Source organism: Engystomops pustulosus, chromosome 3 (genome assembly GCF_040894005.1).
Source record: "Engystomops pustulosus chromosome 3, aEngPut4.maternal, whole genome shotgun sequence".
In the NCBI taxonomy this organism is placed as follows: domain Eukaryota; kingdom Metazoa; phylum Chordata; class Amphibia; order Anura; family Leptodactylidae; genus Engystomops; species Engystomops pustulosus.
The window spans coordinates 150,730,617-150,749,035 of record NC_092413.1 but is presented as its reverse complement, the minus strand read 5'-3'; the positions used below and the strand labels follow the sequence as shown (position 1 = coordinate 150,749,035).

The following is an 18,419-nucleotide window of genomic DNA, read 5'->3' as shown; positions in this document are numbered from 1 at the left end:
AGCAGTGGTGTGCCCGGCCGGAGGTGAACGGCCTTGGTTCCATTGAGTGGGGTGTTTAGCATTCATATGCCTGCGCATACTGGTGGTGGTTAAGCTGGTAGTGGTGGAACCCCTGCTGATCCTGGTGTGGCACAGGTTGCACACCACAGTCCATCGGTCATCCGGTGTTTCTTTAAAGAACCTCCAAACTTCTGAAAATCTAGCCCTCGCCACGGGAGTTTGACTACGTGAAACATTTGGCGCTGATGCACCAGCTCTGGCCCTGCCTCTCTCTCTGGCCCCACCACTGCCTCTTCCAACCTGTTCTCGTCGAGGACTCGCCTCTGTCTCAGAAGCACTGTGTTCACCCGGCCTATCAACCCAGCTTGGGTCTGTCACCTCATCATCCTCCGATCCCTCAGTCTGCTCCCCCCTCGGACTTTCTGCCCTGACAACAACTTCACCACTGTCTGACAACCGTGTCTCCTCATCATCTAACACCTCTTTACACACTTCTTCCACTACGTCAGCAATGTCATCATCACCCACAGACTGCGACCGGTGGAAAACCTGGGCATCGGAAAAGAGCTCAGCAGCAACCGGACAAGTGGTTTGTGACTCTGGGAAGGGTCCAGAAAACAGTTCCTCAGAGTATGCCGGTTCAAATGCCAAATTTTCCTGGGAGGGGGCAGACTGGGGGTAAGGAGGCTGAGGGGGAGGAGTGCTGATTTCGGTGACATGGGTGGACTGCGTGGAAGACTGACTGGTGGACAAATGGCTAGAAGCATTGTCCGCAATCCACGACATCACCTGTTCTTGCCTCAACAGTGCTCTACCACGAGTCCCAGTAACTTGAGACATGAACCTAGGGAGTGTAGCTCTGCGGCGTCCCCCTGCTCCCTCATCAGCAGGTGGTGTCTCACCCCGCCCAGGACCCAGGACTGCAGTAGTTGGATGCCCACGCCCTCGTCCTCTACCCCTAGCCCTCGGGTTCAACATTTTCAAAATTAAAGTGTAAACTGTAAATTTTTTTGTGTTTTTTTTTTTTGTTTTTTTTGTTTTTTTAACAAAACGATGCTATCCTATTGCTATGGCTAGTTTCTAACCTACACTGACAGCACACAACAGGATTTTGTGCTGTGCCTGATGACTTTTAGTTTTGAAAAAAAAAAAAAAAAGAAAAAGCAGACTGTGCCTAATTCAACCAAACCCCTAATAAATTGTCCCACTTAGGTGTTTGCGATGGATATGTGTGTCACTAAGAGCTAAACAGAACGTTCGCAAGTCTCCCTGCAAATTCGTCACAATATTGTACTAGCTGCACTACTAGTGCCAGCAAGGCCAGCCACAAGCAAATCAACCAAAAATAAAATATATAACGCTATTGTATCCCTAAGAAGGCCTGTTGGGTTCTTGTATGCCTAGTTTCTAACCTACACTGACAGCACACAACTGGATTTTGTGCTGTGCCTGATGACTTTGAGTTATAAAAAAAAGAAAAGTAAAAAAAAAAAAAAAGCAGACTGTGCCTAATTCAATCAAACCCCTAATAAATTGTCCCTCTTAGGTGTTTGAGATGATTATGTGTGTCACTAAGAGCTAAATATAATGTTCGCAAGTCTCCCTGCAAATTCGTCACAATATGGTACTAGCTGCACTACTAGTGCCAGCAAGGCTAGCCACAAGCAAACAAAAAAAAATAAAATATAACGCTATTCTAGCCCTAACAAGGGCTGTTGGGTTCTTGTAGACTCACTCCTGCCTAACAGTAAGCTAATATAACACCCCAACGCTATCCCTGCAGCAGCAGCAGCTCTCTCCCTAACGGCATCCAGACAGAGAATGACGCGAGCAGCGCTGGCAGGGGCTAGTCTATTCCAGGTTCACCTGATCTGGCCAGCCAACCACTGCTATCGATGTGTAAGGGTACCACGTCATGCTGGGTGGAGTGCAGAGTCTCCTGGCTGGTGATTGGCTCTGTTTCTGGCCGGCAAAAATCAAAACGGCGGGAGATGCCATTTTCTCAAGCTGGCGAAGTATTTGTCCGAGCAACGAGCAGTTACGAGTACCCTAATGCTCGAACGAGCATCAAGCTCGGACTAGTGTGTTCGCTCATCTCTAATTGAAACCCATCATCATGTAAAAATGACCTTCCTGATTACAGGTTCCCTTTAATTAGCAGAAAATAGTCATTGGTTAATAATACTGTCATTTTATTTAAAATCAAGTATGACATTATAAATCCTTTTTACAGCATTATTTCTCTAGAGTTTCCTGCCCTTAGAAATATTTTTTAGTGCAATTAAACTGATTTTTTTGCAGACCTGATGTAATGCAAAGAATTCATATTTTAACTACACAATTCTCTGCACGTTTAAGTGTTTGTGAAACTTTAAGTACATAATAGGATGATACCTGGTGTACCATATATTTGCTATGATGCCTCAAAACCTTTGAATCCCATTAAACATAATCTTCCAATATGCTTTTAGCTATTTTTATTTTATAACATCAATAGGTTTCTTTGTACATACAGTATTTAGAGTTCTTTTCAGTATGTTAATAACAATGGCAACATTTTCATCCATCACATCACAGTTCATCTATACTACATATAATATAATCCATTCCCAAACATTCACCTATAGGATAGTCACTAGACAACATTAACTAGGAAGTCTAGACAATTTTTAGGTATTTTACTTTCTTGCTCTCTACTGAAGAATAAAGGATTCTGCTTGAAGTGATGTGTTGAATTATACTCTTGTACCCACAGCATACATCTTTGCAGTTTCTGTTTGAGGGGGTGAATAAGCTTTGCTCATCTGACTTCTTGTACGGAGATAGGTTTTTCTAGAAGAATATGAATGATTCCTTGAATATCTTGCTTCTGAAACAAATATATGAGCAAATGAAATTCAGAAATAACTGGACAATGAAACAGTAATGTGGCTTTCATCTTTATACTTTTACATTTATATTTATGATGTTTATACTTTTATTTTTAAATTTATCTTTAGCAGTCAATGGTCAACCTTGATCTGAAGAACTTATAAAATGTGAATTGATATAACACAATGGGGGTCATTTATTAAGGGCCCGATTCGCGTTTTCCCGACGTGTTACCCGAATATTTCCGATTTGCGCCGATTGTACCTGAATTGCCCCGGGATTGTGGCGCATGCGATCGGATTGTGGCGCATCGGCGCTGGCATGCACTCGACGGAAATCAGGGGGCGTGGCCAAACGAAAACCTGACGTATTCGGAAAAACCGCCGCATTTAAAAACCGAAAATGTGTCGCTTGGGAAGCGCTTACCTTCACCTGGTCCAGCTCGGTGTATTCCGGCACGTACAGATGATTTTCGTCGCAGCAGCGCCACCTGGTGGACGGCGGAGGAACTACCTTCATAAATCCCGTCCGGACCCGAATCCTGTTCAGAGAACGCGCCGCTGGATTGCGAATGGGCCGGGTAAGTAAATCTGCCCCAATATGGTGCATTTTGGTGCATTTATTTAATGTATAATTTGTCCACTTCCCTCAAAAAGCATGTGTGGCTTTCCAGAAACAGGAAGGAACTTCAAGTAGTCAAGGAAAGAGGCTTGACTTCATTATGCCGATTCAAGTCAAATTGCATAAAAAACTAATAGGTGGTATCAACCAGTCAGTCTCAAGATGAACCAGATGTATCATTTATTTAGCATTAACCTGGTGTATTTTGAAACTTTCTAGATGGAATTTATTAACATTGGGGTTTTAAACACCAGTCTTTAAATTCCCCACACAGTTCTCCACTGCCCAGATCTACTAAGAGGATCCAGCTTCTTAGTACATCTGGGCACAATCCTTGCCAGGTCAGACCTGTATGAACCAGGTCTGAACTGGCAAAGATTTCTGCTATATTTCTGTCCATCCAGTTCTGCTCCTCGAAACACCTAAGGTGGCACGTGGACGGAAAAATCCCAGAAAATGTAGGGTTGGGGAGATCTGCATTCCTTCTCTGCCCGAAAACTGAGGGAGAAGGCATGGTAAATCTCCCCAACTGTCTGTAACTCTAAAGCTATGTTAAGGGAAGTAAGAGATTTGAGCTAATGTAACATCTGTGCTGGTGTTATCCTCTGTCTGTGGAACGTGGCTGAGGATCTGTAGATTTTACTTTGCGTTTTACTTATCATTTGCCTGTGTGAACACGCACTTAGCTCGCTGGCTGATTGAGAGTTTTTGAACCACAGCTTCAAAATGTCCAGTACTGTGCTTAGTACCGTAAGCAATGAATATACCAATGGCCTTGTTTAAGACATCTACATGAGCCTACAATATAAGCTCAGTGAATCCAGTATAATGGATTCATACCCTAGAAATGTATAATACTGGTGTCTGCTCGAGTTCTTATACTGCCTGAAAACCTGAGTTATTCATGACATGTAATATAAACTGTAAAATTATGAATATATTTTATTTTATATTATGTATGTCTTCATATATAAATGAAAAATAATATACATATATTTTTGTGCCTGCCCTTTCAATAGCTATAAAAACAGAACATACAATCATTCTTTAAAACTCTTATAACTTTCCTAAGGTGAACTTTGGCAAATAAGTGTTTAAAAGCTGGAAATAAATTGTTTTCTGAAGTCTGAAATGTGTGTGAATAATGATTGGGCGCTGTTTATAATGCGAGTTGTAGATCATATTCACTATATTATATATCACCCCTCCTGACAGAAGGAATAGTTAACAGGACCGGAGCTTCAATTTGCTGATCTAATCTAAAATTCAAGCTTGAATTATATGTCTTTATGTAGAAAGTATTTAGGAGAGTCCTCCTATGTAGTAAAAGGAGTTTAAGGTATGATAATTTACCTGTAATTTTCAATTTTGACCAGCTGGTCACCTGAGATTATGGGTCAGTACTAGTCATGTATGTCCTTTATCATTCAATTGAAATCAGAACATTCAAGTTTTTTACCTTTAAAAAAGTAATGACAAGAAATAAGGAGAGCTCCACATAAAAAGCACCCTAGGGATCCAATCATTCCGAGCCAGCAAGACCAGCCAAACTTATACTGGATTCCTAGGAAAACATTGTTTATAATCAAACTTGAACGTTCCACGTAAACATCAATGGCGTACCACACCGAACCGATGATCCCTGGAACACCTGTAAGAATAAAACAGAAACCTGCTATTACTCCCAGGAACTGTGAAAATGAATTGCCGCATCTGAAACTTACTGGTTAAGGAGAGCTCTCAGCCCATGATCCCTCTCCATGCACCCGCACCCGGGGGTGCAACAGTACGTCACATGCCGGGTGCGGGTGCATGGAGCGGGCTCACGGGCTGAGCTCTCTCCATAGCCGGTAAGTGTTTGCTGTATATTGCTGCAAAGGCTCTCCAGCAACACCCGCTGCCAAAATGGTCTCTGCCATCTTGCCGAGGATCTTCACTACTCGGGTCTGCCTTGGTTTAACCCCTTCATTACAATGTGTGATCAGCACATTGTAATAAATGAGGAGGGAAATCCCCATATACTGCCATACTGTAGCATGGTAGTGTATGATAGGATCGATCAGACAACCTAGGGTTAAAGTACCCTAGGGAGTCTGAAAAATAGTAAAAATAAAAATGAAAAAAAGTTTAAAGTAATATATAATAAAAAACCTAAAAATTCAAATCAACCCCCTTTCCCTAAAACTGATATAAAAATAAATAAACAGTAAAAATAATAAACACATTGGGGCAGATTTATCAAGTGTCTGAAAGTGAGAATATTTCCAGTTGCCCATGGCAACCAATCACAACTCAGCTTTCATTTTACCAGTGCTCATGGGAACTGTGATTGGTTGCCATGGGCAAGTGGAAATATTCTCGCTTTCAGACACTTGATAAATTTGCCACATTAACTATTGCCACGTCTGAAAATGCACAATATATCAAATAATGTTTTTTTAACTGTGTTTAACCCTGTAATGGAAAATAGCACCCAAAATCGAAAATGTCAATTTTTGCCATTTTGAAAAATATAAAAAAATCAATAAAAAGTGATTAAAAGGTTGTACAGTTTTTAAAATTATAGCAATGAAAACGTCATCAAAGTTTTAAAAAATGACACAACCCACAGCTCCATACACCAAAGTGTAAAAAAGTATACATACAGTGAGGAACACTACCCCCATACAGTGAGGAACACTACAGCCATACAGTGAGGAATAATAAGTAAGAAATACCTGTTGAGAGGTACCCTTTAAAAATCTGGAACTTAATTTTAGAGAATGGGGTATCTAATAAAGTTATGGTGTAGTGGTACAGAAATTGACCAGAGAAGAGAAGACCACAGTAACAAGTAGAGGACAGTAACAAGACAGGTGAGAGCATCAAAAACATGTTAGGCAATAATTTAATAATAAATACTTTATTTATATAGTGCACACAAATTATGCAGCGATGCACAGAGTTTGCCAAATAGGTCCCTGACCCCAATGGGGCTCACAATCTAATCAACCTACCAGTATGTTTTGGAGTGTGGAAGGAAACCGGAGGACCCAGAGGAAACCCACGCAAACACAGAGAGAACATACAAACTCTTTCACAGATATTGACCCTGGGACTTGAACCAAGGTCCCCAGTGCTGCAAGGCTGTAATGCTAACCACTAAGCCACCATGCTACCCTAATTTACAGAAAGTAAGGAAATTACATTCTCCACTGGCATGTCACATTGGATGACTTATATCCTCAGGAATAAGCTGGTCAAGTTTGTTGTGGGGACAGCCAAACCTACAGCATATATATTTTTGGGGTGATATTCTTTTCTGCCATTTTGTGTGTATTACAATGTCCCTGTTGGTTACTAAAAGATAGGTTGAATCATCATCATAGATGATACATAAAAGCATTTGTACTTTTCCATGTAGCACCTGTGCATATTCTAGAGGAGTAGACTGTCTACATTTCCCAGCACTATAGTGCCTTCTAAAGGGGAGGTTGCAGAGAAAAGGATGGTGGATCATGGCTCATCAACAATGGAGAAAGAGAAAAAACAACAGAAATTTCCCAGACAGCCCAGCAGCACAGTTTTAGAAAAAAAGAATACATGTTAGGAAAGATTCACCACTGCACAGCAGACTCATTTCTATGTGATCTGCAACTGTGGCTTGAGTGATGGACGGCTGAACTAGTCTGGACTGCAGGTTGTGTCCATTGTGCCCTTTATATTCAGTCCACTCCCTTCAAAGGGTTATTCAGTTTTCTCTTGCTATCTAGTTCTAATCATTTGATGGCTATTCTGTGTATTTGACCTCTGCTACCTTTATTGACCATTCTATTGCTATATGATTCTGTATCTGCCATCTTGGTTTTGACCCGGTTTTGTCCGACGTCTGTCTGTATCTGTTGTTTGCCCATCAGTTTTATGTGTCTCTCGGTGTGACCCCTTTTTCTCTGTCCCAGGTTTGTTATGTTTCTGGCAGGACACTTTTCTGTGTACTGGTGTGAAAACTGGTCTCCTATCCGCTCCATCATCCAGCAGCTGCCAGATAAAGTAAGTCTTCCCTGTCACATTGTAGGGTCTCTGAGGGTCCATTAGTTAGATTCCTAATAGCGGGTTCACCCTTGTCAGGGTGCTTTAGTCCACAGGAATGTTGCAGGGTTAGTTTGTTACCACTTAGCCAGTCTGATAGCTAGCACCAAGAGTGCTTGTGGCTGCGCTGTTTCTGGACAGGTTCGTTACCATATGTTAATGAGTTTTATTTTTTATGGTTTATTGTGCTTTAACCCTTTAAAAACTTACAGTTATTATTATATTAAGATTTCTTTTTTGACTCTTATCCCAACCAGGCCTGGCATATATAGAATACCATTAACTACTACTACAGGTTAATTATACCAGATTGTGTCTGTATTATACTATTTGACTAGTTATGCTTATTTCCTGTTTGGTTTTCATTGTTTACATTGGCTCATCCCTATTTACTTCCCTTACAATAAATCAGCCAAGTAGTTTTAGCAATACTTCATGTAAGCATGTCCTGAGCTTAGGCAGTCATTTCCCGAGAAATGGCAGAAGAGGAAAACACTTCTGCATAACTACAGTTCTCACTGCAAGATTTGGGTGAAACCAATGAGTTATAGTTAATTTAAAGTCATCTTACATCCTTCATGCAGAGGTTATTGAATATTTACCTATTTATCTATTGATATTATTTTGTACATGACATGATAACATAATGTATATGATTTATCACGAAAGTAAACTGACTTGAATTTTTCAGGTTTTCATTATTTATTTCACAATAAATGTATATGTACCATATAGAGAACCTTTCAACGCCCCATACATGTGGTGATGAGCATTCAAATGGCATTTTCAATTATCTTTCTAGATCCCACAGTTTCTGAGTTGCAGTAGCCAGCTAGACAGCCTGCATGTTCTAAAAAGCAGTAACCACCTGGGCAACCTGTAAGTTTTATTGCAATAGCCACCTGGGCAATATGCATGTTCTATAGCAGTAGCCCCTTAGGCTATAAGCATGTTTTTAGCACATGCTGGCTGCTTAGAGTCTACAGCTATATAACATGCTTGTTGCCTGGTGGCTACTTCTGTAGAACACCTGCGACAGATCAGCATAGGGAGATCACACTGTGAATGTGCACAGTAGCTGCTGCAGATTGCACACTGTTAGAGAAGATTAACATAACACATGCCTCCTAGCACCTTTTCTCCTCCTGACAGTGGAGAGCAATGCAATAGCGCTCCTCTGAGCGCTCAGTGCTGTGCTCACACTGTATAAAGAGGGCTCGTCATACAGATGTGGGGTTTGCTATATACAGTATTGCAGAAAACACCCACTGTTAATACCCACTGTTAACTCTATAATCTCTGCTGGCGGAGATTTGAAATTGCCGCTCCCCGTAACATCCTAGGGGACTGGTGAATAGTTGCCATGACAGCATCGTGCTTTAAAAAAAAAATAGTAAAAAATATTTTAAAAAAGTTTAAAAATTTTAAAAAACCCTAAAAATTCTAATTACCCACCTTTCCCTAGAACTGATATAAAACAAAATAAATAGGAAAAAATCAAAAACATGCTAGGTATCACTGCATCCCATATTTTTTTTAAATAAAAATTTCTCGCTCAGCCCCCCTATGGGCCACCCTAGGCACTGTGCACCGGTACCTATTTGCAAATATGCCCCTGTGTATAAGATTGTATTAATGTGTGTAGGAGTGTAGAACTTTGTGTGATTTTACAAATATGTAAAAAAAAAATTTAATTGGGAAGGGGGCCCCATGCAGAAATCTGCTATGGGGCCAAATCTCACCAAGTTACACTTCTGGCTGCCTGTGTTTGATAGCTCCCAATCAAGACCTAGAGATCTGAGTGTTAGTTTGAGCTAGTTTTGTGAGCAACTGCGGCTTGAGTGATGGATGGCTGAATCAGTCAGTGCTGGGGGCAGCGTCCATTACTCCCTGGTTATTGCAGTCCTTTTCCTTGTCTTTGCTTGTGCTATTGCAATCTTTGCTATTCTGTGCATACAACTTCAGCCATGTTTAATTGACCATTCTATCGTTTTTTAAATCTGTACCTTTTCCACTATCTTGGTTTTACTTGGTTCAGTCTGACTCCACTTGTAAGTCTGTATCTGTTGGTGGCCCTCAGTATTATATATCTCCTCGTGTGACCCCCCTTTCCTTGTCCCAGGTTTGTTTTGTTTCTGGACACTTTTCTGTGTACTGGTGTGAAAACTGGTCTCTCTCTGTTAACTGTTTGCACCATAATCCAGTAGCTGAAAGGATAGCAGATAGGGAACACAACAGCGCTCATAGGGTGATATCGTTTTGATTCAGGGTATATGACGTGGTTGGACAGTCACTTACCTGGTAGAGTTGTGCTTCAAAGTAAGGCACAACTCTCTTGTTGGCATAAAAGGGTTTTTTTAGGTCGAGGTGCAGCCGGCGTCTTATTGTTTTCCAGGCACGAGTTGCTAGTTCGGCTGGAGTCAGAGAATAGGTGCAGGGAAGTCAAGAGCGGGTGGTGCACAACAAGACCGGGTGATGGTTCCAATAGGTTTTCTTTTTATTTAAATCATAAAAGGTACACGGAAGACACACAACGCGTTTCGGGGATCTGTGGTCCCCTTTTTCAAGTGGATTAGTGATCTGTTAGTTGACGAAGAACAAAAGTATACATACAAAAAATAAGAATTGGTACAAGGGGCTACTGGTTGATGTAATCGGTGAAGGAATAGCAGGGGGTAATATAGGTGAGAATAAATCAGTTTAAAAATATATGGTATGGATCATGATATGATATGAAAGTAATTGCATAAAAGAACTAATAAATAAAAAGTTAAAATCCAGGTCACACGGAATCTGTGACCTGATCTCAATAGGGCATCATTGATAAATGAGAAATATATAAAAAAATATATAAAATATATAAAAACGTAAGTCCATACTAATAAATAGGGTAACAAAATGATATAGGAAAAATACATAGATTGGGGGACTGTAATAATCAATTATTTCATTCAGTATTGGTTAGTAATTGAGAAATGTATAATAAAAAGCAAGAAGATATATATGACATATAGAACATAATAAATCCATAATAAATAGTAAATAATAAATAAAGTGGCACTTAAGAATCAGGTAAGATCAGTGAAATAAGAGATATGGGATTGATATATAGATAATTGAATAAATAAATAAATAAATAGATAATTTTATAAGTATATGACCAAAAATAATTATATAAATAAATAAATAAATGATCAAAAATACATGGCCAAAGGTAGGTAGTTGAATAAATAACTAACAGATGAACCTATTCTTATAATGAGGGGTCCCTGTTTGAACTGGATGGGGTAAGGGGATGTGACTTACCGAGCCCTGGAGAAGCGTGAGGATCGCTCCAGTGCGTGTGCGCGCGGGCGCTCACATGCATTGGCGGGTGAATGTGCGCTGTGCGCATGCGCACTAGCCTGTGGGGAGCCAAGAAAATGGCGTCCCACATAGCGGCGTCATATAGAATCTAAGTGCACGGGGCGATTCACTGCTATGTTAGTGAATCGGGTGCCGGTACAAAAAAGAAGGTTATGAGGTTTAGAATGTTTGGGAGGTGTGTTAACCCCTAGGCGCACCACGACGTTATACTACGTCCCCGGGGCTAGATACTTAGCGCACCGGGACGTAGTATAACGTCCAGCTTCTGGGACCGGCTCACGAACGGAGCCGGTACCAGAAGCAGCGGCTGTCAGCTGTCTAGTACAGCTGACAGCCTGCGCTAACACCCGCGATCGGAGCCGGCTCCGATCGCGGGTGTTAACCCCTTACACGCCGCGGTCAAGCATGACCGCGGCGTGTAAGGGTGTTCCTGCTGTGGATCGGATCCCCCGTGCCGCTTACCGGGGGATCCGATCCTCTTCCGGGCAGCTCCAAGGACTGGCATGTGCCCCGGAGCTGCCCGGTCTCCATGGCAGCCAGATCCCTTCCGGGTCTGACTGCAAACTGTCTGAGCATGCGCAAGCTTGCTCAGACAGTTTACACTGCTCTACAATAAAATGGTATTGTAGAGCAGTGTATTGAACTTAAACCAGTGATCAGAGCATCACTGGTTTAAGGTCAAGTATGTATAAGTAAAAAAATGCAAAAACACTGAACACTACACATTATAATAAATAAAAAATAAATACATAAAATATAAGCCCCTAAAATGTCACTTTCCCATAAAAAAACTTAATAAAGTATAAAAAACATAAAAACACAAAAAAAACCCGCATATTTGGTATTGCCGCGTCCGTAACAATCTGCATAATAAAACAGATTTGTTACTGGACCCGCACGGTAAACGCCGGAGGAAAAAAACGCAAAAAACGTTCCGAAAAAAGATAATTTTTAATTAATACCCTATAAAAAATGCTCTAAAAAGTGATTTAAAAAATTTTATGCACTCTAAAATAAGCCCACTAAAAAGAACAACTGTTCTCGCAAAAAATAAGCCCCTAACAAGATTTGTCAGCCAAAAAATAAAAAAGTTATGCATATAAAAAGATGGTGATGCTAAAATGAATAAGATTTTCTCCAAATTAGTACAATTGAATAAAATACACAAAACCCCCACATATTTGGTATCCCTGCGTCCGTAACAATCTGTATAATAAAACAGAATCGTTATTAGATCCGCAAAGTGAACCCCGTAAAAAACAACCTAAAAAAACTCTCTCTGAAAAAGATGATTTTTTATTAATGCCCTTTAAAAATGCTCTAAAAAAAGTGATTTAAAAAAGTTACGCAATCTAAAATAAGACCACTAAAAAGAGCAATCTTTCTCGCATAAAATAAGCCCTTAAACAGATTTGTGAGGTGAAAAATAAAAAAGTTATACATATGAAAGACGGTGATGCTAAAATTAACAACAATTTTGCCAAATTACTTTTTATTCAGTAAAAATGGTAAAAAATTAAAAATATATAAATGAATTATTTTCATAATCGTGGCGACCCATAGAATAAAAATAATATACTATTTTCATGGTATGGTTAACGGCCAAAAAAAAAAACACATAAAAATTTTCCTAAAAATTGATGATTTTCATTTCCTCCACCACCAAAGAGTTAATTAAATCTCACCAATTAGCTATAGAGGCTCCAAAATTATGTATTAGAAAAGTGCATCTCATGTGGCAAAAGAAATAAGCCCCTATAGGTCCCCATTAAAAAAAAGAAAAAAATTATAGCCTGTACAATGTGACATAGCAAATCTGATCTGGATGGCGCCTCCTTCCCTTCTATGCCCGGCCGTGCGCCCATACAGCAGGTTACCAGCACATATGGGGTATCCGTGTACTCGGGAGAAATTGGGTATCAAACTTTGTGGAGCCTTTTTTCATTTAATCCATTTTAAATGTTTAATTTTCCACCCAAAATGAGTGTATTGTGAAAAAATATTACAATTTGCAGACTCCACCTCCGTTTTGTTTTAACCCCTATAAAACACGTAAAGGGTTAACAAACTTCTTAAAAGTAGTTTTTCATACGTTGAGGGGTATAGTTTCCACAATGGGGTAATTTATGAATCTAGCTATTATTTAGGCCTCTCAGTGTCAATTAGAAGTTGAGCAGGTCCATCTAAGTACGGGTTTTGGCGATTTTACAAAAAATGTGAAAAATGGCACCCAAATTCTGAGCCTCATAACATTCTAGTAAAATATGTGGAATCTTAAAAAACCATGCCAACATAAAGCAGACATTTGGGAAATGTAAGTTATGAATTTATTTGGGTGCTTTGACTATCTGCATCAAAAGTAGAGAATTTAGAACGTTGAAAATAAAGAATTTTTCAAAATTTTTGCCAAATTTTGTTTTTTTTCATAACTAAACGCAAAAGATTTCATCCAAATTTTTAAACTAGTTTGAAGTACAATGTGTCACGAGAAAACAATCTCAAAATCCCCTGGATATCTCATAGCGTTCCCACGCTATAACCACTTATAGTGACACAGGCCAGATTTGAAAAATGGGGCCGCGTCCTTTAGGCCAAAATAGGCTGAGTCCCCTAGGGGTTAATCAAAGAATTTGAATGGAATGCTGAAAATGGAAGTATATAATTTGTTGAAAGAAGGGGGGGGGGGCATATTGAATTGGATATGCTCAATGTTAATAATAATTTAAACGAATACATGGATTATAAGTGATAAGAGCCCATATAGTGAAATATAAAATATATAATATATATTATATAACAATCGGCGGTGGCCAATAGATACTAGATTGGATATGTTTAAGGACTCATAGATCTAAGATATAGTATATAAACATGAGTAAATAAAAATTAAAAATGATAAAACATTTCAATTGAATGAATGAATTCATAAGTCAGTGAATCATAATAGATACATAATTTGATGACCGATCACAAATAGGTTGTGGATATATCTATATATACATACCGTATATACCGGCGTATAAGACGACTTTTGAAGACAGAAAAATCTTCTGTCTTCTCTGGGGTCGTCTTATACGCCGGTAATCGTCTTATACGCCGGTAATGACGGCGTATAAGACGATCGCGGTCGGATCGCGCTGCATGGAGAGGGCTCACGGGCTGAGCCCTCTACATAGCCGGTAAGTCTTTGCTGCATATTGCAGCAAAGGCTTACCGGTAACACCCGCGATCGGTGCTAGCACCGATCGCGGGTGTTTTCACAGCGATGGCTGCCGGCAAAGCTGCCGGCAGCCTCAAAAAGATGCGCATGGGACATACTCACCGCGCCGTCTTCTTTCTTCTGCTAGGCGCCGCCATGTTTTTCCCCGGGTCGGCGCCTAGTATGACGTCAGCAGCGGCGCGTCATACTAGGCGCCTGCCGGGGAAGATCAATGGCGGCGCCCGGCAGAAGAAAGAAGACGGCGCGGACATCGGGGGAGCATCGGGGTGAGTATATGATTATTTTTTTTTAAATGCTGGGCTGTATACTACTGGGGGCTGTGCTGTATACTACTGGGGGCTGTGCTGTATACTACTGGGGGCAGTGCTGTATACTACTGGGGGCTGTGCTGTATACTACTGGGGGCTGTGCTGTATACTACTGGGGGCTGTGCTGTATACTACTGGGGGCTGTGCTGTATACTACTGTATGCGTTGGAAAAGGGGTAGTCTTATACGGCGAATATATCTTAAACTCTATATTTTAAACAGGAAAGTAGGGGGGTCGTCTTATACACCAGGTCGTCTTATACGCCGGCATATACGGTATATATGAGAAACATACACACACGCATATAATATAATATAATCACATATGCATATGCATACATACATACACACACATATACACATAATGGATTAATTGATTAAAAATTCATTGTTGGCTTTTGAGGTTAATTTGACAAACCATTGGTTATCAGTACGCGGTGGGGGAGAGAAAGAGGGGGATTTGGTGGTGGTATGTTAGAAATTATCTTCAAACTTTTCGTTGAGCCCTGCTGGGTGGAGACTGTTCAATTTAAAAATCCAATACATTTCGCGTTTACGCAATTTTTGGAAACGGTCACCGCCGTCTTTGGGTATGGATTCAACGGGTGTAAGTGTAAAAGCTGACATATTCTTATCGTGACAGACTAGAGCGTGTTTAGAGACACTGTGTTTGGTATATCCATTTGTTATTTTGCTTCTGTGCCCATTCATTCTGGTGCGTAAAGTAAGGCAGGTACGACCTACATACTGTAGGCCGCATGTGCATTCCATCAGATAGATGACATAGATAGATGAACAGTTGAGAAATTGATGAATTTTGAAGGTTTCTCCGGTTTGATTGCTAGTGAAGGAGTTTTTTCGGTGTTGGATACTCATGCAGCATTTACAGTTCGCCTGGCCACATCTAAAACTTCCCGTTGTTTGTGGAAAGAGTGATGTTGTTATTGCCGTGTTTTTCTTTACCCGTAGTTTCGTAGGGGCTAATATGCCTTTTAGTGTCTGTGATCGTCTGTAAATGATTTTCGGTTGTTTGGGTAGATCCTTATTGAGGAAAGGATCATTCTGAAGTATAGGCCAATGTTTTCTAAGGATATTTACGAGAGTTGGATGGTTATTATTGTAAGTGGTGATGAACATTGGACAATTATTGGGGGGAGGTTTCTGATTGGATTTCAGATTTGAATTTGACGGTTGTAGGCATTCAGCCTGTGTAAGGTTATGCGCTCTGTCATAGGCTGCTTCAACTAATGGTTTTGGAAATCCCTTTTCTTTAAATCTCTTTTTTAGAATTGAGCTCTGTTTTTTAAAAGTGTTGGTATCTGTACAGTTCTTCCGTATCCTCCTGAATTGGCTAAAGGGGATATTTCTTTTCCATTTATTATGGTGTGCGCTGCTGTAATCTAGGTAACTGTTAGTGTCTACCGGTTTGAAATGGGTGCTGGTGACAATTTGGTTGTTTTCTATGGACAGGTGTAGGTCCAAGAATTCGAGTTTAGTTGAGGAGTGGGTGGCAGTGAAGCCCAAATTATTGTTGTTCAGGTATTTGATGAAATGGTCAATGGAGGTGGCCGGACCGTTCCATATGATGAGTAAATCGTCTATGTAGCACTTGTACAATATGATGTTGGAATTCCAGATATTATTTTTATAGATCATGTCCTCCTCAAATTTGCCCATATAAAGGTTAGCAAAGCTAGGGGCAAAACGTGTCCCCATAGCTGTGCCTTTTGTTTGTCTGTAAATGATATTCTGGAAGGAAAAATAGTTATGGGTTAATATGTAGTTGATTGCTTCAATAATAAAGGTACTTTGTTGAGTGGGCATTATGGGGTCCTTGTCTAGATAGTATTGTACAGCGTCAAGGCCCTTTTGGTGGGGGATATTAGAATAAAGGGCTGTGACGTCCAGGGTTAACCACATGTAAGTTGGTTCCCATTTAATTTTCTCTAGTGTTAGTAGGACACTGGTGGAATCCCGTAAATAGGAGTCCAGTTGAGTGACATGTTTCTGGAGCAAAACATCCACATAATGAGAGAGGTTGCAAGTTAGAGATGAGATCCCCGAGTTGATGGGTCTACCGGGTGGGTTATTTGTGCATTTGTGAACTTTTGGGAGATGATAAAATGTTGGGGTAACTGGGGTTTCTACCCAGATGTAGTTTCTTTCTTTTTTATTGATAACCCCAGATGTGGTGGCTTTATTCAGTAACGTCTTCAATTCCATTGTATAATGAATTATGGGATTTGTGGGTAGGATATCGTAGAATTCCTTATCGGAAAGGATTCTCAAGGCCTCTGACAGGTAAGTCTCTCTATCTTGTAGGACTATCCCCCCACCCTTATCTGCATTCTGGATGACAAGGTTGGGATTGTCCGTCAAATTCTTGAGGGCCGATTTTTCTGTGGGTTTGAGATTATGTTTAATTTTTATACCTTTGTTTATGTTTCTAAAATCGTTCTCCACCATGGAGAGGAAGGTGTCGATATGACTCCCTCTATGGTGTGTCGGATAAAAGTTAGATTTTGGTCTGAGGTTAGTAGGGATGACTGGGGGTTCCATAGAGGGTGGGGATGTTTGAGATAAGTCCCCTAGGTTTTCTTTGGTGGGGGCTTCCCTATCGATAGGTTTGTCTGCTAGGATGTTGAAATGGCGGGTGAGGGTCAGTTTTCTGACATAGGCATGGAGATCATTAAATAAATCAAATTCATTGAATTTTGTTGTTGGGCAAAAGGAGAGCCCTTTTGTTAGGAGAGACATCTCGTTTTGTCCCAAGATGTGGGAGGAAAGATTGAATATTTTTACTTTTACTTCAGCTTCTTGTTCTTCTTTACCTTCTGTACTAGGGTCTGTGGTTCCAGCAGTGCCGGATTTGGGCCTCCCCCAAATCGTTTGATGGCTTTTGATGGAGCCTTGTTGAAAAAAATGATGGATGGTGTTGAGTCTAATTGGACTTTTGTCGAGTGGGATGGTGGGGGTGAGGGTTTCAGGTAGAGGGATGTAGGGGGCAGAATTGGTGGTGATAGGAGGTTCAATGTCCGGACTGGTATTATTCGCTGGGGAATTGGAGGTGGAGGTATGTTCCTCGAGTGTAGTGAGATCTAGAAGGGAGGAAACATCATGAGCTATGTTGCTAAATGTAGTTGGGGGTAGGCCAAGGGGCTGGCCAGTTTCCAGTCGATGTGGTTGATTGGTGTTCGGGGGGGTGAAGAATAAAGGCGTATCTGGGTTTTCTAGTAACGGAGTCAAGGGGAATGGGGGGAGGTTTGTGGGTAACGGCTGGGTGGATGTGGATGTATGGTTGGTGGAAAGTGCGTCTGAGTTTGTAGTGGAGATGTGCGTTCTATTTGGGTAATGATTATATGTGGGTTTGGGTTTTCTAAGGTTATTGGTATTGACGAAAGTTTTGCGGGTTTTATCGTGTTGGAATCTGTTGATTCGTGGGTGTTGTTTTTGACGGTTAAAGGGGGGCTTGTCGGTTTGTTTGAAGTCCATGGTGGGTACATTTGTAAAGTGTGAGTCCTGAGGTAAATGGGTATTGGGATTCGTGTTAGTATTGATGTGAGTAACCTGGTTAGTGGGGGTCCTGGTTTTAGATATTGTGGTTTCAGTTTTCTGCCAGAACTTGATGTTCCCAGTTTGAAAGTCTATTCTGTCCCTTTTGAGTTTTTTTAGTTTGTTTTCTATCCCCGGCAATAACAACATCACTCTTTCCACAAACAACGGGAAGTTTTAGATGTGGCCAGGCGAACTGTAAATGCTGCATGAGTATCCAACACCGAAAAAACTCCTTCACTAGCAATCAAACCGGAGAAACCTTCAAAATTCATCAATTTCTCAACTGTTCATCTATCTATGTCATCTATCTGATGGAATGCACATGCGGCCTACAGTATGTAGGTCGTACCTGCCTTACTTTACGCACCAGAATGAATGGGCACAGAAGCAAAATAACAAATGGATATACC

General features: G+C 40.6%; 1 protein-coding gene across 1 annotated transcript in view; it reads right to left on the bottom strand.

Annotated features, from left to right (window-relative positions):
- Positions 1 to 2,200: 2,200 nt before the first annotated feature.
- Positions 2,201 to 18,419, bottom strand: part of CLDN16 (claudin 16) — a 31,494-nt gene continuing 15,275 nt past the window's right edge. Inside the window, exons 4-5 of the mRNA XM_072139565.1 lie at positions 4,952 to 5,143; positions 2,201 to 2,869 (exon numbers count right to left, since the gene is read on the bottom strand). Coding sequence (XP_071995666.1) covers positions 2,736 to 2,869; positions 4,952 to 5,143 — 326 coding nt within the window. The 3' untranslated portion in view covers positions 2,201 to 2,735. The remainder of the gene's footprint in view (positions 2,870 to 4,951; positions 5,144 to 18,419) is intronic.